This window comes from Phalacrocorax aristotelis, chromosome 2 (assembly GCF_949628215.1).
Source record: "Phalacrocorax aristotelis chromosome 2, bGulAri2.1, whole genome shotgun sequence".
NCBI classification, from domain to species: Eukaryota; Metazoa; Chordata; class Aves; order Suliformes; family Phalacrocoracidae; genus Phalacrocorax; species Phalacrocorax aristotelis.
The window spans coordinates 67989436-68010903 of NC_134277.1; the positions used below are offsets into that span (position 1 = coordinate 67989436).

A 21468-nucleotide genomic window follows, 5' to 3' on the forward strand; every position below is an offset into this window, starting at 1 on the left:
CTGTTGTACTGAATACCAGTGGTTTTGGCTTCGAGGAGGCATCCAGTCTTCAGTTACAGGAGATGACAGTCCATATAGGGGAGGCTTCTCCTTTACATCGTAGGGTTCTTTTTGTTTGTTTGTTTCCTTTCTCATTTTAGGACCTTCGTTAAATGATGTAGGAGCCTCTTGTGAAGTTCATCACTAGTTTTGACTTCTAATTGTCCTTTGTACCTATCTATAGGTAGTTCAGTAAAACAAATTAAACCAAAGGTTTGACCGTGGCCTTTCCTCTGTTACCTCTTGTAAATTAATTATTGTCAGCTTTGTCACTAACTTTATTGAAGTGCGTTCATGAAGGGCATTGTTTTTCCGTGTCATGAGTACTGTATTCCCCCCACTTAAGCAAATGTTTCTAATCAATGTTTTATTATTGTATGTGCTTTTTAGGGAGCAGTGATGTACAAGCTGTGTGTCACACTAGTATCTCTCATTTTATTCTTGACACTTACCAAGAACTTTCCTATGGCATATATTATTGATAATGAATTTCTTGATAAAACACCCTTCTTGTCAAGACTTGGTTACCTGTATGTTGTAACACAGGCAGCAAAACCGAAGTATTACTTTGCATGGACATTAGGTAAGTCTGGCTACATCACTTCTTTTTGTTGGTAACAAATAAATTCATAAATGGGGGAGGAGGTCTGAAATATTGGCAGGGAGGGGGGAACTAAATTAGTCCCTAGACCTGTAGCTCCCATGCGAGATGTACACATGTTTTTGTGTAGGCGCTGGACCCCACTAAAACGGGGAGATTTGAAAAGTTTTCAAAAACATGCATAAAATCTCTTCTAGCTTGTCTGACATCCCCTGCCTCTGGAACCAAACCTGCTTTTCAACTTCTTGCCAGTAAAGTCAACGTAACAATTTCCTCTTACTTAAAACTTTGTAATTGTACCAAAATAACTTTTACAGGAATTCTTAGGCGGAAAAAAGGTGTCTCCTCTAAACCTTCTTTTTCATGCTTTATTCATAATTTGCTGCTTATATCAGTGTGGTTGGGAGGTTAAAAATGGTCACACTGGCTCAGGCCCTACAGGCATGTTATAATGCAAATATACCTCTCTTTCTATGGGACATCTTTAGTGTGTGCCTCTGTATTAGAAAGCTGTAGCGCTTGTTGGGGGTGCTGATGTTAGGCTTTGCCTCTAGTGCACCGTGTAGTCTGTGCACATGGTAGCTTTGAGTGGTAAAGAGAAAGGATTGGAAGAACCATGGGGAAGGTGGGGAACGAAGAAGGTGATGAGAAGGACCCGAGAATCTCTGCAAGGAAAAGAGAAGAGGGTTCATTACAGAAAGAAACAAATTTATTTTACTGGGAGCCAGCTAGACGGGTGGTCAAAATAATCCTTTTGTATTTTACTCTCTTCCTTTTAGAAGTCACTTTTCCCATCTATGTGTGAGGAGTCAAATCCTTCTAGGCCAGGCTGAAAATTGAGAGACTCAGTTTGTTGCTGGTATTACAAGACTGTGTGCGTAGGGGAGATCCTGAAAGCCCAGCCAGCAATGCATACACCTAAAACTGAGAAGAGTGTCATGGAAAGAGCCAGGGAAATTCATTGTGAGGCTGTGATTAAACTGCAGCGAGTAAAACTGATAGGTCAAGGGAAGACAGCCAGGAGTGGCATGTGTAGGATGGGAAAGGCTTTGGGTTAAAGAATTGCTTGCTCAGAAACTTATTTTTGTGGCATCCAATGTTAAATTGTTGCCTCCATTTTTTTTTTCCTGTCATTATAGTTAACTAAAAGTCCATTATCAAAGAGATAAACTGAACCTGGATTTGTGACATGACTAAGCCGTAGAGGCTGTAGAAGTATCTTACAAATGAGGGGTTTTGGGAAGGGCATGCATTGCATACTGGAGGATGAGGCCTCTATTATTCACATTACAAATCCAGGCAGCAGAACAGCAGACACTTTATCCTTTCACAGTTTAGCTCCCAGTGGCATGGCCCAGGGCGTTATAAAAGTGCCTGCTGAAACAGCCGATAAGCTCTTCCTGTTCTCAGAAAAGGACAGTCACGCTATTGTGCAAGAGACACGCTGCTGAACTCCTCCAGATCCATGGAAAGATGGAAAATTCAGCTTCTTGCTGCATTAGCAATAGTCATGGGAATGTGGTTGCAAACTTAACTCAGAGCTGTTGATGAAACCAATTCGGGGCTGAGAGCCTGCATCCAAGGAGCTGTTCAAATCAGCTGGGAAACCTCTGCTGGGCTTTGTGGAGGTGGGTTTTTGTGAGCAATTCAAGGGTGGAAAATTGCGATTCTTTGGCGCTTCACATGTTGCTCTGCAGACAGCAGCTTGGGAAGTGGGAGGCTGATGGGTCTGCCATATTATGTCCCCAGGTTTCTGGTTTCTTGCTTTTGGGAAACAGACACTAAGCAGTCCCTGCTACCCTTAGAGCAAGGAGCAAATCCAGGAGTCCCCCTGCTCAGGGGTGACAGTTATGCACAGCTCCAGTCTGCGATTGGGCCCAGGTCCTATGGGCCAATTTCAGGCAGGATTGTTGTATGTTTGGGGTTTTGCTTGTTTATTTTTAAACAGGGAGAGAATTAAAAACTTAGACCTTTCTTTCCATCAGTAAAATCAAGCTTGTTTAGTAAAGTGGAAAATAAAATGGAAGGTTTCAGGTTAGAGAAAGTTGCTCATTTATTTATTTGTTAGTTTTGTTGCTTTTAATTAGGTTCTCTCCCTGGTTTGGTGCTTTGGGATTCTTCCATGAGCTTGTGCCTGTGCCCATAGCACTTACAAAGCAAAAATGAGTTTTCATTCTTGGGAAAGAAATGCTGACCTTTTTAAAGCATAACTTAACCCAACTTCTGTTTTGTAAATGATCTAGAAGGAAAAGCCTTACCTGTATTTTAGCTTTCCTTTTCCTTCTAATAATGCTCAGCATTGGCTGCATCTAGTGATCCAGAGATAACGAATCCCTTCTGTTTTCTTAGTACTCTGAGAGGATTTCTGGCAGGGGTGTGTTAAAAGCAGGGTCTTCAGACCTAGTGCTGAGAAGGTTCCCAGGCAAGGCTGAGCGGGGAGGTAGTTGGCCAGCGCCCTGGGAAAGAGCAAGAGCACAGCAAGTGAAATGCCTACCGTTACCCAAGCTTTTATCTGCACTTAAAGTAGTTAAGTCTGTAATTGAACTTACTCAATATTTGTAGAGATGGTGAGGTACTTAGGGAGGCACTGAGCAACAGGATTAGCAAAAGACTTTTTCTGCAGAAGTCTGAATGAAAGTCTTAATTAAAACATTAAGACATTAAACCATGTTGGAACTCAGTAGAAATGGCAAACATGTCTTTGAGACACTATAGTTTTTCTGAATTCTGGAAGATGCTGTGTCATCCAGGTACTGTTTTGATGAAAATTCTAATTCATTTTACGGCAACTCTTACATATATATCTCAGATTGATAATAAAGGCAAAATAATGGGAAAAGTTACCTCTATCCATTGTCGTTTATTTTTATTATTTCATTTCTTCTGCCCAAGGAGTAGCTAGTCTTTCCTCTTGAGGAAATGACTCTTGCGTTGCCTTATAGCAATGCCCCTTTGCCAAGAGGAAGCTTCTCATTGAAAGAGAGGATGCTAAATGTTATAAAGCTGGCATGAATGTGTGTTTAGTGTCATACTGACTTGTAAGAGAACATGGCTTCTCCAGCAGTCTGCTTTGACCCATTTTGCTTTGACATTACAGCAGATGCAGTCAACAATGCGGCTGGTTATGGGTTCAGTGGAGTTGATGAGAGGGGCACTTTCCGCTGGGACCTGTTGTCCAATTTAAACATCTGGAACATTGAGGTGAGTTAAAGGAGTGGCTGCATTGGCATAATTACAGAGATGGGCATGATAATGGGAGAACCTTTGCTTAAAGGAAAATAAGTCCATCCCACCAGGCAGCCCCTCTTTAACACAGATTTTGTATTTTATCCACTGGGGAGCTAAAAAGCATCTGTCACGCAGCCTTCATCATGCTCTGTATTCAGGTTGCATTTCTAAATAGTTTGCAGAGGGCTAATAAATGATTAATCAGATTTTTAATAAATGAGCAGTCAATTACTGTAGATTGTGGCTGAGTTCAGCGGGTCAATAAATTGCTCACAGCTATGATTCTCCACCATCTGGTGTATTCTGTTTGTTTACTTCTAACAGTCTTCCACTTTTGCAACCCAGTTGAGATGGGTGGTGGTAGTGAAAGAAGCTGCCACGAGTAGGCGTTGCACAGACACTTGCAGGGGCTGGGTCCCTGCACGTGCCTGGAGTGCCTCTTGCAAATAGAGAAAAGCAAGGGTCGGAGGGATAACAGGTACAAACCGAGCAACCTTTATGGGAACTGGCAGGGCCACATAGTGGTTAGATGGCTCCATCCAGCAAACCACACTACTTTCTCAGAACATCTGTCAGACATGTTTCTTGTGATTGCAGTATACGTTTAACATCCATTAGTCTTTTGTAAGCTGTTTATGTTTGTTTCTCTAATGCAAAAGATGGCCAATGTAATTTGTTTGCCCCAAAGAATATTTTGTGAATGCCAGGGGGAGGTAAAAATGTTGTGTCTGAGACTACTTTCTAAAGGCTGCTTTTCTTTAGAAATAGGAGGAGCTTCCCCCTGTAATTCTGTAGTTATGATTTTAAAAGGAAAAGCAGATGAAAATAAGTTGACTGCTTTATTGCTGAATGATCTGTGACTAAGTGAATGTTCTTTAATAGCTCTTCTTAAAAATGAAAGCGCTCCTATAATTCTTCATTGAAAGATGCCAAAACTGGAAGTATCATTATACATTCTCTCTTTCTCAACCCCTTTCTTTTCTTTTTTATTTTTAAAAAACGTTCATTAATCTTCAGTGTACATCTCTCCTTGAGCAGTACAGAATACAGAAGCCCAGAAATGCATTATATTCCTCAATGACAGCAGCACCCTAGATACCACTCTGAGATCTTGAATCAATATCTGATTAAGTTTTGGGGCAGGAGATGATCCCTACCTTGATGGGCTGAGGCACTTTTGCTTGAATGAGGAAAGTGAAGTGCAGGCAGTGCTTTTCAGTCAAGCCAAATTAAGGAAACAGGATGTTTTGCTCCTCCCAACCCATTGAACTGTAGACCACTCAAAAGTTTTTCCTTTACTGGTCACACAGGCAATAGAGACCAGGGTGGAGAAATTATTTCTAGGAGCATAAAACAGAATGTTCTCAATTGATTTGATCACATCTACAATAAGAAAAAGAGAGGCTACAGAGACAATTATTTTGGGTAAACCTTCAACTGTCATTTTATGCACTAACAACAATTCTGGGAGTTGAAGTTTAAGTGTGATTCTACAGTGCCTTTTCAGCAGGTATAGCCACCTGCATATGTAACATTGCTTGAGAGTTGAGAACTTGAGTGCTAAATTTGGCTAGGAAATGACCTGATACATAGTAAAGAGGAACACGTGGCAGGAGTTGTGAGGGCATTAAAATGTGGCTGGGGCTAAACGCATATGGGGGACTTGAAGGAAAGCCTTGGCAGCATGCATATTTTGACAGTCAATGTCTACTTTCTCTCTTGGTAATGTAACAGGGGAACTTAAAGGATGCCAAAACAGAGTGACAATGTTAGTTGGAAGAGAAATAATATTTTTCTTGGCTTCTTTTGGTGCAGTAATGCAATTAAAATGTGGCACTACTGCATTGGGAACTGCTAATCATGTTAACTCTTTAAACACAGAGGATAAAGTTCTAGACTTCAGGAACCTGCATGGAAGTGCAAAAATATCTGCATACTCCCCTTGGAAACCTTTGCCTTTAATCTGTCTTTTCAGTGTGTCCTTTTCTTCAGCTGATATGGGAAAATAACATGGTGTCACTGAATTATGTCCCTGCTTGGTGAGGAGATCCTCAGTGGTTTCTGACAGCAGGCGAGGACAAGGGAGGGAGCAGGGATGGGGAGCCACCAGAGGTGAAGTTGACTCGGATTAGGGGGACTGATGCTGAACAGAGTCCAGCAGTCCCCTAAAGCTGGGAGAACTGGTGCTGTGAGGAGGTACAGGTGGCTCTCCTAGGACGCTGGTTTCTCAAACTGGGCAGTGGGCTGAGAACTGGTTTCTAAATTTAGTCCTAATTTTTTTGTCCATATTTTTCAGTCTTCCCTCTTCCTTCTCCAAATAATAATGGATTTCTTCTAGTTTTTATAATGCTTTGTTTTAATAACACTCCAGTGAAGTCCAGACCGTGTAATGGGTGGCAAGATATCCCTTCCAAAAATGCACTGAAGGGAAGGCCAAGCATTTTAAACAAGAAGGCTTTTCAGATATCCCATAATTTGAAAAATAAACAAACATTGTATTTAATTTTACAAAACAAAGTGAGATTTACAGCAAGTGCCAAGTGTTAACGGTGATCAATCAGCCTAGTTAATGTCCCTCCCAAAACATATTAGTATAATAATGGACTGTGGCACAGTCTTCACAACAGTTAGCTCCTAGAATTAATATTTTCTATGTATCACCTCTCTAATTTAAAATGAAAGTATTATTTTACAGGTTTCAGTGCTAACATTTCATGTAAACTTCTTTCTTAGACTGCGACAAGTTTTAAAATGTACATTGAAAACTGGAACATTCAGACAGCTGCCTGGCTAAAACGGTAAGAGTAATGAGACAGTAACGTGTTTGTGAGACCCCAACACTCTAGATGGCCTGGAAAAACACTGACTGGTGAATCTTAAATGTATAGCCTCTTGTCTGTCTTTATTTCCTGTCTGTGTAACAGTTGGCAGAATACAAGGGTATTTGGTGCTATAAAGTTTTATTGCTGCAAATGTAAAATGCCCACATTTTATATATAAGCAGCAAAGCCATAAACGAACTGTTCAGATCTTCCATAATAAAAAGTAATAGCATTTTGATGGCATCTTTTAGGCTGCTATTTGCCTCCATCATTCTTGCAGTACTGTTTCACTTTACTATGTTACGTTTCCCATGTGTACTACTACTGGAGGTGAGCCTTGTGTCACTGGGATCCAGTTCAGCTAGAACTGGAGAGAAGTCAAAATCTTCAGAGCCCCTTCAGAATCCCATTTGGAGTTACCAGAAGATGCTTGCTAGGGAGTCCCTGTTTATGATATGGAGAAGAGACTTCTTAAAGCACTGAGAGGATCTGATTTTAATCTGTGACTGTGAAGGCACATAAATTCTAGTATAAGTTCCAGTTTTGTAGATTGAACTCTCTCCTGTTACTCGTTACACCTTTTGGCATGATTCAAGTTCAGCGTACGGTCAAGGTGGTGTCTGAAATGCAGGCACAGATTTATTGTAGTTATCATAACTATTTTTATTGTTAAATATATACATTTTAATAGTCAATGTATACTATTTTTTTATGGTTCAAATTACATTCCTGGTAAGAAGTGCATTATCTTGACTCTTTTCTTTAGAACACAGCATTTCAGTTTAACCTCAGGTAGCCAAATAGACCAGTTAGTGTGTTCTTGAACTGGTATCATTCACTTGCATCTTTGGAGTAAGATTTTGGCCTGCTAAAGTCAGCAGGAATTCCCTGCTTTGCAATAGCTTCCAATACTCCATGTTGTTCCCAGCATCTGCCAGATGACAGTGCCTAAAAAACCCTCTGTTCATCAGTGAAGGGTGGGGTCACTTCTCTTTGTCCTTCAACTTGCTCTTGATCTACCATTAGAGTTTTGAAGGGTAGTGTGTGATTTCAGGTAGAGGTATAAAGGTGAAAGAAGTCTTGCTTGCCATTTGCCCTGTTAATTATTTAAATGCCATGAGCTCTGGGAATATTTGTACAGGCACTCTTTGGACACTCAATGCCTAAAAGCATGCTTCCTCTTTCCATCTAACCCTCTATCTAGATGAAGGGAGAGAGTGCCTCATGCCCTCATCCATAACGGAGGCAAGATAAGACCATTAAAAAAACAGAATAAGACCCTAAAAACAGAGAAGGGTTTGAAGTGGTGTCCATTGTTCGGTTGTATTCAACCTCTTCTTGTTTTGTTTTCGTCTTTGCAGTGTTTGCTATGACAGAGCTCCCTGGTACCCTACGGCTTTAACGTTTATCCTGTCAGCCCTGTGGCATGGTATCTATCCTGGATATTATTTTACGTTTCTCACTGGAATCCTTATCACACTTGCAGCCAGAGCAGTATGTACCTTTCATTGTTCTCTTCTAAGGCCCATGCTAGATACTATCCAGCTGTCAACTGCAGGGACCACCCTGACATGGTCAAGCAGCTTGTCCCTGCTGTGAGCCCTCTTTCATGCCTTTGTGGGCTTGATGTTCACTGAAACGTTGTTCTGTATTGATGCTGATTACGAAGTACCTCCAGTAGTTTTAACCAGCACCAATTCTGCATATGCTGCAGTGCTGTCCCTGGCTGTCAGAGGAAGCATTGCTTGTGGGTGTACCATTGGTAGTGCCACCAGCTATGTCCAGTGCCATTGGCTTATGTCCATACAGTCAAATTAGCTTGGGTTTCAAGCTTGAGCATGAGTCCAGACCTCTGCTACGTCCTGTTGCCTATATGCTGGCATGTAATTGTCTCTGGGCCCAGTCTTTCACAGGAAGGCTGTTATGGGTTGAGCACTAGCCCAAACTTGAACTCTTTCATGTGGATTTAATTGGTGCAGTAAACTAGTCTCTGCATTTGTGGGCCTCACCTTGGGTAGAGTCACCCAAGACAGAATAGATTTCATGTCTCACTGTTGTTAGATTTATCACTGCTGATCTTTTGGGCTGAACCAGCCAGTTGTGCAGGGCTGGGAAGCACCACCATTGTCTTTCAGAGTCTGACTATGGATGAGAAACCAGGTCAATTTGAAAGGTGAATTAAACTAGTGATCAGTATTAACTGCTATGGCTAGAGCAGGTTGCTGAACACACGGTCTTAACATGTGCTTTGCATCTCATTTATGAGGATTTCATAGATGTGAAGCTAAACCAAAACCTATAGAGAACAGAACATGCTTGCAGGTATAAACACTTTGTTCATTTAAAGTAACTTTGTTTCACCACTGAGAACCAATGATAAATCAAAACCAGGAGGGAGGAAGATCAAATCATAACAACTCCCCTCCCCAAACATATTGTGCCAGATAGCCAGCATGAGAGTCTGCTCCCATGACTGTGACAGAGGAAATTGGGGGATACTTCTCTGTTTGCCACTGGTTAACTGTGGGATGTTGGATATGCCAGTCAATACTCTTCTGTCTTCCTTCCTATTCTAAGTGCTTTCTAACTGGTGTACAAACTTTTCTGCAATACTAATGCTGATGCTAAGTGGAAAGTCCTACATTGTAATGTGTCCGCGTGACTTTGCCGAAGAAATGAATTTATATAATTTTCAGTTTACTTTTCCCTGACCTGCAGATAAGAAACAATTGCAGACACTACTTCCTCTCGTCAGTGCCTCTCAAGATAGCCTATGACGTTGTTACCTGGGTTGTCACTCAACTGGCTGTGTGCTATACTGTTGCACCATTTGTTATGCTGGCTGTTGAACCCACGATTAAGTTTTACAAGTAAGTTCTCTCCTCTTGACTATTATTCTCTAGACCAGCACAGGCCTTTATTGAATAACCTGAAATGCCAGCTGCCTTTCAGTAAGGTTTATCAAATTTGAAAGGAGTTCAAACAGGGTGCTTAATAATGGGTAAGGGGTGATTTTTGCACTCCCATAACTTAATGAGATAATAATAATGCCAAGGCAGATCACTCCTCTTCTACTTCTCAGTCTTTCTGTGTCCTTACGTGACATTTCACGTATTCAGATTCCTTTTTCAAAACAGTCAAGTCTCAACCATTAACAGTAGCCAAGGCTGGAGAGGTTAAGAATAACGTGAGCTGGCAGTAGGAAGGACTGGATGAGGAAAGACCAGGTTTCCAGCTGCCAAACGAGTAGAACAGGAGATTTCATTGGGCAGCAGGAGACAAGGAGAGTGCCTGGCAGAGCATTACTTCCTGAAATGAGTTTGCTTTTCTGTTCGAGTGCTTCCATATGAAGTGAATGCTTCCCTAGGCTCCTTAAAAATAAGAAAACAGTGGTGTTGCAGAGTATATTGGCTATACCCTAATAAAAATAATCTGAAATAGAGAAATTGAGAAAATAATTCGAAAAGGGAGACTGGACCATATTGCTTTACTGTTCTTTCATTCTACAGTGAACTGTCAACATAGAGTAACAGGTTTTGGAAAGAAGGTCAAGATAGCTGCTGTCAGTAAGGCTGTTTGAAGGGGGTTTAATTCCTGTTCCTTAAAACATTTGATTTCAGCAGAGAAACCATATAAAAGTGACTTCAAGCCTTTCTTAGTTTTGGCAAGATGCTTTCCCAAGTACCTTGTTAATATATAATTTTTCTGGCTTTCAAGACAAAAGTACCAAACAGCAATCAGAACAAAAAAGGAGAGAAAAGACTAAAATATTAAACTTGTGTATAAATTTGCCCTGTGAGCGAAGTTGATTCCCTTCGTGGTACAAAAGGCCATTCCATGTAGTAAATATTAATGTCATTCTGTGAGGTTACGTTGCTAACATCAAAACTTCAGAAATAAATACGTGTAAAGAACTTGTTAGCACTCTGCTAGCATCCATGAATGCAGAAATGTTACTTTTACCAAAGTTCTGAACAAAGAAAATGATTTTCCACCCTTGCCTCAAGTTGGGTCATCACCTTAATGTTTTTGCCCTCGTGACTTTAAACATAGTTAACACTTAAACTTAGAGACTGTTAAGCAAGGAAATTGTAGGCCTCTGGACAACGGCATGAATTTTTGGAGCACTGCACGCCTAGCAGTCATCTTAAGCACCTTACAAGGGTATTAAGAATTGTGGGAAGAAGTGTAAATGAGACTACAGAAAGGTGTATCTCTGTGGTTAAGAGCTGGACCATACTACTCCCAAAGGTCACCCTCCCCAAGCTGCCAGAGCCTCATGTAATTGGTTTAAGTGTTTTTTTATTTCTGTTCAATCATGTGTATACTGAATTATTTGAAGGAAAAATATTTTATATTTAATAAGATATCAAATTAAGATATGCCTGAGTAGTTGCCTTCGAAAAAACAACCCTTCTGTGAACATCGTTACCTGGCCTTCCCCACTTAAAAGCTAAGTGTTCTACTCTATTTCAGATCTCAGCACTTGGAATGGATTTTTTTCTTTCTGTCACTTCTAAAAATTTTTTAAAACTTGTACAAGTTTTGTGTCCTAAGCATGAAGGGCATTTCTTCAGAACATAGCCTTGTATACTCCAACGTTAAAAGAGAGATGGGCTGAATAAGTCTAGGGTTGAATTACATGGGTTTATCTGAGCTGTCAGACTTTGGATTCCGGAGTTTGCTGATTGATTCCTTGCCTCATTAACATCCATGGCATCATTTTCATCGATGCCAGCAGATACCTCATGTTTAAGCTGTGTGGAATTCAAGGGTATATTTTGTGCTTTCAAGGTCAGGTTCGTACTTTCTTCATTCATCCCTTGGCACTAAATTCTTCATGGACTTACTGAGGTTTCACAATTCATGTTATTACTAACAAAAATGTAATATTCTTCTTCTGCTTTTGTTCCCAGGTCTATGTATTTTCACATGCACATTCTAAGCATCCTGGTGTTGCTTATGTTACCGATCAGACCTCAAGCCCAATCCATAAGAAAGCCTCAGAATCAGGCCATGCAGAACTCTATTAAAAGCAAAGACAAATGATACCTCCGAATAAAATTGCCGACGTTGGGAAACGGAACTGTCATATTGGAAACAAACAAGAAGAAAAGCGGGGTGGGATGAGGGTCAAAGTACAAGAGAAATTGAATTTCTATTGGTTATCTTAAAATCTTACTGGACAGGGCAGAAAAGGGCCTGAATGACTGTATTTCAAATTATTCCAGTTATAGGCAACGTTTACAGGCTCATGGGGCATTTTGATTTTTTTAATAAATATTTTTATGAAGTGTTTTTATATATTTAAACTTTTTCACACAGAGAGGCATTTTTGCTCTTTTACAGAAATATACAATTATTAATCAATAAGCTTGTGATTAGAGGGATAGGAAGCAGCTAGTAAAGAGTTAGACCAGCTGCCTGATAGCCTGGCGCTGTCGGCGCTGGCAGGGGAAGCTTTTAATCTCTTGACTATGGAGAGAGATGGCACAAGTAGAAAACTACAGATGTGGGGTTGCTCAAGGTGCTGGCGCTGATTTATGTACTGGCAGGGAAAAGAGGGAGCGGGGCTTTCCCCGGCAATCTCCAGGGCAGGGGCTGCAGCCTGAGCGTGGCAGGAAGGGTATTTCACATCCTTCAATGTGACACCTGCTGGTAATGAGGGCAAGACAAGTCCCTTGGGAATAATAGGTGTCTGGGAGCACTGGTAACTGGCTAGGCCAAAATCTAAAGCCAAGTAAAAGCAAAAGAAAAAAAAAAACCCAAAACAAATAGACCTTTAAAGAAGGCACGTGCACCCTGTGATCTGTAGAGTGCTTCTCTAATGACGCAGCTGGTGCTTGTTGCTACATCAGCCTTACTTTGCAGTTTAAGCGTGATACAGCACTTCCATTTTTGGTATCAGAATAACTGAGGAGTCATGGAGGTTCAGTGTTTTAAAGCTTGCGGTTGTGGGTTAAATCTGTAAAAGGTTTGTAATGGATCAGACTGTTCTACTCAAAAACATCCTGTCTTATGGAGGGGTTACTTTCCAGCAGGATAACACTAATAGGAATCCTGAACAGTAAGTCTCATAGTCATAATAAATCATTCTCTGCAAAATACTGTGATGTGATATGATCATCACAAGAGTCAAGACCGAGCCCTTGTATGATCTTGACATGTGACTTAGCCTGTTGATGCAAGTTTCCCTGCTCATAAAGTCCTTGGCATACAGGGATGTTTTGAGACTTAATTTCTGAGAGCTTGTTGTGCATTGAGATAACCTGCTGCAAAATGCTGTGTCAGGTTTTTTTTAATCCATTTTTTTAAAATCAGCTTACCCCAATAAAGCAAGCTGGTATGACACATCAAAACCGACTAAACCATTTTTTAAAATTACTGTTTTCCAGGAATGTTTTTATCAGGATTTTGTCTCTTGCTAAACTATTGGTATTACTTTATGATCATTTAAATGATGTGTGATTGAGCAAAGAATCTTCTGCTTACTGCATTCTGATTTTTGTGTCAGATTAAAATTTTGCAGAATCCTAACATTTTGGGAAGAAACAAATCAGTGAAACCAAAACAAGATTAAAAAAAATGAACTTTTTTTTCCTTTTCTCTGGTGGGAAGCTTTTGTCCTGCGACCACCTCATGGTTTAGAGCATAGTTCATGGAAGAGCTTATTTGGTAATTTATTTTGAAGGTGAGATGGGATTAAAAGGTTGATCTGAATAAACAAATTGCTTTGTGTCACTGCCTGGCATTATTAATCACAAAAGTCTAATGTGAAAACGGGTGAGTGTGTGTGAGATCCCTTGTGCTTGTGAGGGGAGATGTTCAGGCCTGCTGGATTTTACAGAGCAGCTGGGCTGCAAAATGGAGCAGTTCCTGCTCCAGCTGAAACAGAGACAAGTGACCCCCCGTTCATTTCTGTGGCAGCTTTGTCCTTAACTTGGCCAGTCTTATTTGTCCTCATACGTGTGTTCTTGTGGCACCAGCCCTGGTTGCTTCTTGGGCATCTAACGTTTTCCTTGAGGGAAATGACAGCGCTGTTGCTCATGAGAGGGAGCCAGGGTACATCCCCAGGGAGGATGTGGTCTTGGGCGCCGCTGGCCGTGGGATCCCGTGGGCTGAAGCCACTCTGCATTTACCTCCCAGAAACTGGAATGAATCGCTGTGAGTGCTAGCAGAGCCAGTGTGTAACATGCATCAACTCCGGGCTTCGGCAAGCCTGCAGAAGGCAAATATTTCCAGCGGGTTGGCTTTAGCACCTGCTCTGAAAAATAAATGCACTCAAAGAGGGTTGCAGGTTTATCTGCTGCTCTGCGCCCTGAGATCTGCCTGTACAGCCCGTGCCCTGGTCTGCAGCCCTTCCTGAACTGTATGTTTCAAGAGAGGACAGATGCTATCAGTGGGGTTTCTTTTCTAGTGTTTCACGTAAGTGGAAGTTGCTTAATTCTAATGGCACCAACTTCTGATGTCGTTTTAGCTTCTGTAATGTGATGAATTAGTCAAGGCTAGTGAGCAAACTGTTACTCTTCTCTCACGTTGTCTTCCCAGCCTGAACTTCTTGAAAACAGGAAGCCTGGGTTTCAATGAGCACTGTTTGTGTGGATTTAATATGATATGTTACACAAATTAAAATTGAAATGGTATTTTTGAAATGTTGCATTTGCAGGGAAACTCTCTGGTTGAATTAGTCTTAAAATGGGGGGTGGGGGGAGAAAATTGTCTAAAATCTTTGCTGTACTGCATTACTGTGGACTAGGCAGCTTACCTAGCCAGACATGGCAGTCCTGCAAAGCTAACACAGAGTGGATTCCAACAACTGTAAAATATGCCTTTGAAAAAAGGCTGTTAGCTTTGGTACTACCTTTCTCAATCCGTTGTACTGAATTTTCCTCTCCTTTTCTTTTCCTCAGGGGGACAAAATCTGGTTTTATAGAAAGACTGCAAATAGCCACTACTACTTGGACGAGACTTGTGCTAGAAGCGTGCATTTACTTTGCATAGGAGTATATAACTCTAAGAGCAGAAGTAGAAATTCAGGTTATATAAGTATAATGCCAGGAACCTGAGAACTGGCCTTGCATTACTTGGTCTTTACTTGGAATATTGTAATTGGAGGGTGTGCTTCAGTGATTGAAATTTACAGAATCACGTACATGATTGTGATTATCAAGATGTTATTAGTTTCTAATCTTTCTCTGGGTTCCTTATGCTGCAAAAAGTTGAGGAGCTGAGGATTCTAGAGAGATTCTGAAGGCAAAAACAATTTTGGTGGTTTGTAAGAGAGAAATATGGGACTGTCAGACAGAAATTGAAAAGGTAGATTGTACTGGATTGACAGCGGTTATATTTTAAATATAGGAATACCAAAAAGACACCATCACCCCCTTGGACTGAAAGCAAATTCTAGCTGCTGTTTTTCAGTACATTTGGCTGCATTGAAACTACACTAGAAGTTGAGACGCACTTAGGACTGAATTAAGAGTAAAAATTCATTTCAGCTTAACTATGGGTTTGGTATTTAAAGAAGCAACAGCTCGGCTCTTTCCTCAGTGGCCTGGAAGCACAAAGTACTTTTTTTATTGTCCTGTAAGCTGTCCCCCTCCTTGAGTACATTCCTGCATGTCCTCTTGGAGCATGCCAAGCAATGGAGGCAGCACAGAAGTGGGATGCAAGGTGGGCAGATATTTTTCCTCCCTTTTTGGCCGCTCTGTTCTGTGTGCATACATTGCACATAGCTGGGATTTTTGCATCACTTAAAATGAGGTAGGCGGGTAAGAAGGCCATAGATTTTTACTCTATTAGTAGGTGTTTGCATAAACCTACATTTACCTCTCTGCACACATGAAAGCAGGCTCAGCAAACAAGATCTGGATCTTTTCTTAGAAATATGGGTTGAAATCCTGACACCCAAGGAAGTCTAGTGGTAAAATTCCTACCAGGGAGGTCAGTGCCTCTGATATTTAAAGCCTTTATCTCCTTATCCCTGAACTGGGGACTTCAGAAAAATATTCTACTGGCTGCAGTGGTAAAGGAACTAAATGGAAACTTGTCTTTGACATTTAAGAGTGTGTTACAAGGAATGCCTACAGCCCACATGTTGTGGATGAAGGAAGAGCATGTCTGTCCTCATCCTTGCCCAGGACAAAGTGACCTGCATGGCTGCTTATTGAAATATCAAATATCCTTAGAGGTACCATTCTTTTTCCTTATGTCACTGAACCGAGGTACTTCAGCTCTTGGCGTCTAGAGGCGTTCCGCTGTGACACAAAGTGGGAAGCCTTGCCTGACATCTCAGCACGAGTACAAATGCATAGTATGTGCTTTAAAAATGTATTCTTTTGTGTAGCATCAGCCTGCTGCTCCCTTTCTTCTTGGAGATGACAGTAATAATATGCACGAAGCATTTTTATTTGCTCTGGGTGGAAACCGCAGCCGTCTGAGTGCTGATGTGACATAAAGTGACAACGCATTTGCTCGGTTACATTTACGAGTAGTGCCCTCTGTGGGCGACTGGACCTCGGCAAACACTCGAGTGTTTCGAGTGTGCTGAGGGGGCGATGCTGCAAAGGCAAAGGTTTTTGCAGCAGTGCAACTGCGCTAACTACAGGGTAGCTGGTGGTTTTCACGCGTTCAATAACAAATGTGATTTGCTTTGGGGCAGGAGAGTGAGAGAAATTGAAGACCAATTGTAGATTGGAAAAAAATATTATTACAGGAGGAAAATGCTGCCTTGATGGTAGAAAAGATGCTGTTTATTTGCCTTAAGAACTTGGGGTACACTCTCATTCACCTGACTCAAACGTGGTCTGTGGAAGGGAACTACAGGATGGGGGAAAACCTGTTCTGAGAAGTGCCCCGAGACTGCCCTCAGGACTTGATTTATTGTCTGTCCACAGAGCAGCTCTGAGAGTGAGACCCCAGGCTTGCTTGGAGGCTTTTCTATTGCAGGGTGGTTCCCTGCACATGAATGAGGAGCCATGCAGCTTGCCCGTGAGGGCCTGGCATGAATGGCAGGCAGCAGATCCAGGACCCTGCCATACCCACAGCTGGATTTCCTGGTCTGTCAGATGCTGTACAGGTAAATACTGTGCCCAGTGGCACTGCAAAAAGCTTTTGGAGTGTACCCGGGCCAAACCAGTCGCTGAAGGACAAGGTGAAGGGAAACTCTGCTAGGGTCCTGAAATGCTAAGCAACCCTTGCCTTGTCCAGTGATGGGCACTGGTACCCTCCTTCATCAGAAACATCTTCAGATTATGACATTGTGGCTGGTCCAAGGGACATGGATTTCCCTTTGTTTGTAAAGATGCCTATTTATTCTTGCTTGGTGGCTTCTGTATCAGTGCACTTTAGTTCTTGTGCTTTTTTTTATTTGTGTTTGAGAAAGATGGTGTTTTGTGGCTATTTTATATCTGATCAGGCAGATACACAACTAAAGGCAACCTCAGGAGACATGGTGAATAACTTAAGTGTAGGAATAGATAATGCGAACACATTCTAAGTCTATTAATTGATTTACCTGTCTGTCACTCTGTGGGTTTTTTTGCCCCAGCATTCTTAAATGACACCTTCCAGTGTGCAGCAGATGGTGCAGATTTCCCCCGGAGGTGTCTTGGGAAGCAACTCAGAGAGAAAAAAACCCATTTCTGACACCCGCTGGCCCAGTCCATGAGTCCCCACAGGGCAGCTGCATGAGGGGCTGGTCAGGATGCTTTGGGGTACCTCGGGGTGCCATGTGCTCCCTCCCTATCCCAGCCCATGAACATGCATGCGATCTGCAACATGCGAGAGAGAGAGAGAGAGACTGCTTGGAACTTCAGCCCTCAATATGCAAAACTCGGGTGCAGGGCCCCTCAGGTACATGAAATAAGAGACAATCCTCACACAAACCATGAGCAGAAAGACAGATTGCTTTGGGCAGCAGACAGAAATAATTGGTTAGATGGGGACTGGATGTACAGAGAGGTTGTGACAAGGAACCGCGAGCCATGAGCTTGCGGCACACACAGGAGTAAAAGGTGGGTTTCCGAAGTGCCAGCCTGTGGCTTCACATGTCTGACAACAGAGATGGTGGCAAGGTTTGCCTGCTGCTCTTGGAGGAGTCTGTGCTGGACCCAGCAGCCACAGGGCCGGACACAGCCACCATGAGAATGAACATCTGCCACAGCGTAACCGTGGGACCTGCATGGCACTGCTGGAGAGCACTGCAGCCTTAAGTGCCTCTTGCTCTGGGTATACGCATGTGCCTGATTGCCAGTCCTGCGTGTTTCCAGTCCCACGCTGGTCCCTCCTGAACTTCCCCCTGCCCCAATGACATCAAGACATACTCTTAAAATAAGAAATGTCTTTGAGAATCTTTAGTGTCTTTATATTCGCCTTCTCATCTCAGCGCCTTTGAAGCCTGTGCATTGAAGCCGTTCCCAGCTGCGAAGGCCAGAAAGGCTTTTGGAAACCACGGGTGTGTCAGTAAGACCATTTCCACGCTGTGCCTAGTCCCCTGACATGTTTTGCAAATTATGTGAAGCCATGATGGGCACAGGAACTCTCCTTTCTCCTTGCTCCTTCCTGCCCAGAGTTTTGGCTGGCAGGAGGGGCGGTGGCAGAAACTGCCCGGACGACGGCAAGTGGCATTATCAGCGGCTTTCAGAGAGCCGGCTTCTGCGGAGCGGTTTTGTTTGCAGCCAGCCGCGTGGTCCCAGCGGCATGCTATTGGCTTGCCTCAATTAGACTTCTTGACTGATGGCCAGTTTAATGAGCCTATGTACAGAGGGTCATTCAACATGGCAATTATACCTATAAATCTATTTGCAGCAGGGCTCAAATAACCTTTTGCACAGAGTTCTTCATAAAATGACTGTCTGATTAATTAACATTAATTTATGCACTGTATGGAACCAGATGCAGTCTGTATGAAAGCCTCTGCTCTGATGTGCAGGCACTGTGTGAACTGGGAGGATTTGGGGATGGGAATGGCTCTGATGTTGTTTAAAGCCTCTCTTTTAATTTCCCCCCCCTTCTTTCTTCCCCCCCCCCCTTCCCCTCTGGTCCCAGTTGATTAACATTCCAGGGCAGCATCATATAACAGGGGGCAAAATTCAATTAATTGAATATGAAATATTTATAACCCTACCCTATGTGTCTATCAGAGAAGGGTCCTTAATAGATCTTCTCATTAGCATGGACTGGTGACTCACTTCTCTGCTTTCACAGTCATTTGGAATTAAAATCCAATTAATCTAATGTCCCTGTGAATATTATTAAACTATTTGAAAAACTGCATAGAAGAGATATGAGGCAGGGGGTGAGGGGCTAAGAGAAGAAGAGGGAATATGTCTTGAGCTCATGAAGATTCATTTCTTCCCTGTTAAGCATGTAGTCTGGAAAGACTAATTCCCTGTTTTCTGAAAAGTGGATAGCTAATTCTTAGTATCAAAAGGTTGAGAATGGAAAAATAACTTGCTTCCTACCGGCAGAACTGTGTCATCTTTGAACAGGCAAAGAAATGCCCTTACCTCCTCCCACTTTTCAGGTTGCTCCTACTTCTTGCGTGCTAATATTAGCATGAAGTGGAAGACACGTTTACACAAGGTATTTAGGCACACTGAGATAATTCTGGGGCTTGTTCCCAGCTCTTCAGCAGCATGCTGCTGGGTTGGCTCTGTGGCCAGAAACCCCACTGCCCGTCCGGGAGTGGGGGACTGGGAGGGCACTGCGTGTCCCTCCTGACCCTTGCAGGCAATTTCCCTTCCTGTGGGATGGGGAGCATGGGGAGGGGTGGGGTGAGACCATATCTTCCTGGAGCGAAAACAGTCAGGGCACGTAGATTCCCCAGGCTGGGGAGCACTCCTGGACTGCCTCGTACAGACGTAGCCTAAAGGACTATTTAATTGTTAAATATCTCTGTCTCTTCAGTGGATAGGGCACTGACCTGAAACTTGGTGAGGAGGGATCTTAAGCATGAATTTCGCATGCAAACTTTGAGCAGGAGGCAAGTTTCTAAACTGAATGTTCCCCTAATGGGAATGACTTGAGGACAAAATCCTTTAATGACTCTAAGGAATTCAGAGACTGCTGCAAGAGCCTGTAAGTCAGGAGATAAGTATTTCTGAGCTGGAAGAATATTCTGGATATTTGGATACAAAATGTTCCTCTTCTGTTTTGAAAACAATAAATTAAAAGATTTATCTGTGAAGTTTGTTCTGGTGTTGTTTATTTGCTTTTTGTTTTCGGTGGAAGTAGCCTATTCCTTTGAACACTGCCCCCCTTTTTTTCCACTACTAGAAGCTTGGTCCAAACATTATCGCAGAACATAAATACACATTATACATAAATATTTATACATAAATACATGTTATACACATACAACTACCATACATCCCAGTATCTTTATGAAGCCTTATAAAAACTTTAGAGAGACAGAACATACTTCCCCTGTCACAGAGGTACAACCCAAGGGAGACTTAGCTGCATAGTAATGCTGCCGTATGGACCACAAAGCAGAAGCAAGGAATACTTGTGCATATTGGGAAGAGGTCAGGCTCAGTCACTCCTTTTCTTCAGTGTGTCTGGAATTTTTGTCGCCTTGTATTGACCAGTTCAGATTTATTTATTGTGTCTGGTAAAACTGTCAGGCTGTGACTGTGTGGTACAGTGAAGTACAACACACAAATCTCAGCTGCTCTGGACTTGATGCAGCAAGTAAATCACAGGTTGAAAGTAAGTATTTTTAATTCACCAAGGGAAATGTGTCTTATGTGCCTGCTTTCCTATTATTGTGATCCCAAAAGTAATCTAGACCTTTTTAAAGTTGCTTAATTTACTAGTAGTGAAAATCTCATCAGCAGTTTGGTTTGGTGCTCATCTGTACCAAGGATCTGAAGACAGACCCAGCAGAAATATATTCCCATTCACAGCAAATGTGAGTGAGAAGCCTCTTAATTCAAACCACAGCTTTTCAGGGAGCAGAAAGCATGAACTGAAATCTTAACCCTCTTCACTCTGGAGAAACCTCAGTATCTGAAATGCCGTGGCACCTCGCAGGACAAACCCAGAACGCCCTGAGAGTGCACTGTTGGTCTGCTGAAAGCTGGTGCCACTTCAAAAAGCTGCTGTTTGGGCCTTGGTAGTATTTCATCCCTGGTTTTTTTTTTTTCTGTTTATCAATCTATACTTATTTATTTATTGCTGGTGCCCTGCTATGAAGAATATAGGGAGCTGGCTGAATCTGAACTACAGGCTTAAAATTTTATTATCTAAGGCTATCTAATTGGGTTTGCTTTTGATATTAGAAAAGATTGATTGTGGCAAAACTCTCAAGTCCCATCAAATAAAGAGAAGAAACAAGTTTTTATTTTCTGTAACTCTCTGCTTTTTCTGCAGCTGGTCACTGGATGTTGCCCCCAGTTTATTCTTATTGCCCTCTTCCATCGTAGCCAGAGATAAATGTGGCAGTCCTCCTCAGTGGCGTCCCTCTCCCTTTGTCTGTTGTTTATGGTCTGTGTCCTAGCTTAGGCTCCAAGCCCCAGTGGTCAGGGACAAATAGCCTTGATTAACCCTTTCCCTGGGATCTCTGCAGCAGGAAAATAGAGAGAAAGGCAACATAAAGTGCACTTGTTCTGTGCCATGAAGATTGCGCTCCCACTTTATGCTGGTATAAAATGACTGTTGCTGCTGAAGGGCAGTGGAAAATCAAATCCAGGGTCTTTTTTTTAAATCTTCTGTAGTCCCCTGCACACTTCAGGCATTGTATTAATCATTTTAATTTCTTCCACATTGCCACTT

General features: G+C 42.2%; 1 protein-coding gene across 6 annotated transcripts in view; it reads left to right on the top strand.

Annotated features, from left to right (window-relative positions):
• The window catches only part of MBOAT1 (membrane bound glycerophospholipid O-acyltransferase 1), a 72144-nt gene extending 52273 nt beyond the window's left edge, over nt 1–19871 (top strand). For 2 of the 6 annotated variants that reach the window (XM_075083923.1, XM_075083925.1), the window contains 6 exons: nt 430–622; nt 3738–3841; nt 6602–6666; nt 8052–8184; nt 9409–9560; nt 11607–13431. In XM_075083923.1, coding sequence (XP_074940024.1) covers nt 430–622; nt 3738–3841; nt 6602–6666; nt 8052–8184; nt 9409–9560; nt 11607–11739 — 780 coding nt within the window. In that variant the 3' untranslated portion in view covers nt 11740–13431. Of the gene's footprint in view, nt 1–429; nt 623–3737; nt 3842–6601; nt 6667–8051; nt 9013–9408; nt 9561–11606; nt 13432–14600 lie in introns of those variants that run through there. The other 4 variants (XR_012659045.1, XM_075083924.1, XM_075083927.1 and 1 more) reach the window with 4 other exon arrangements.
• Nucleotides 19872–21468: the final 1597 nt, after the last annotated feature.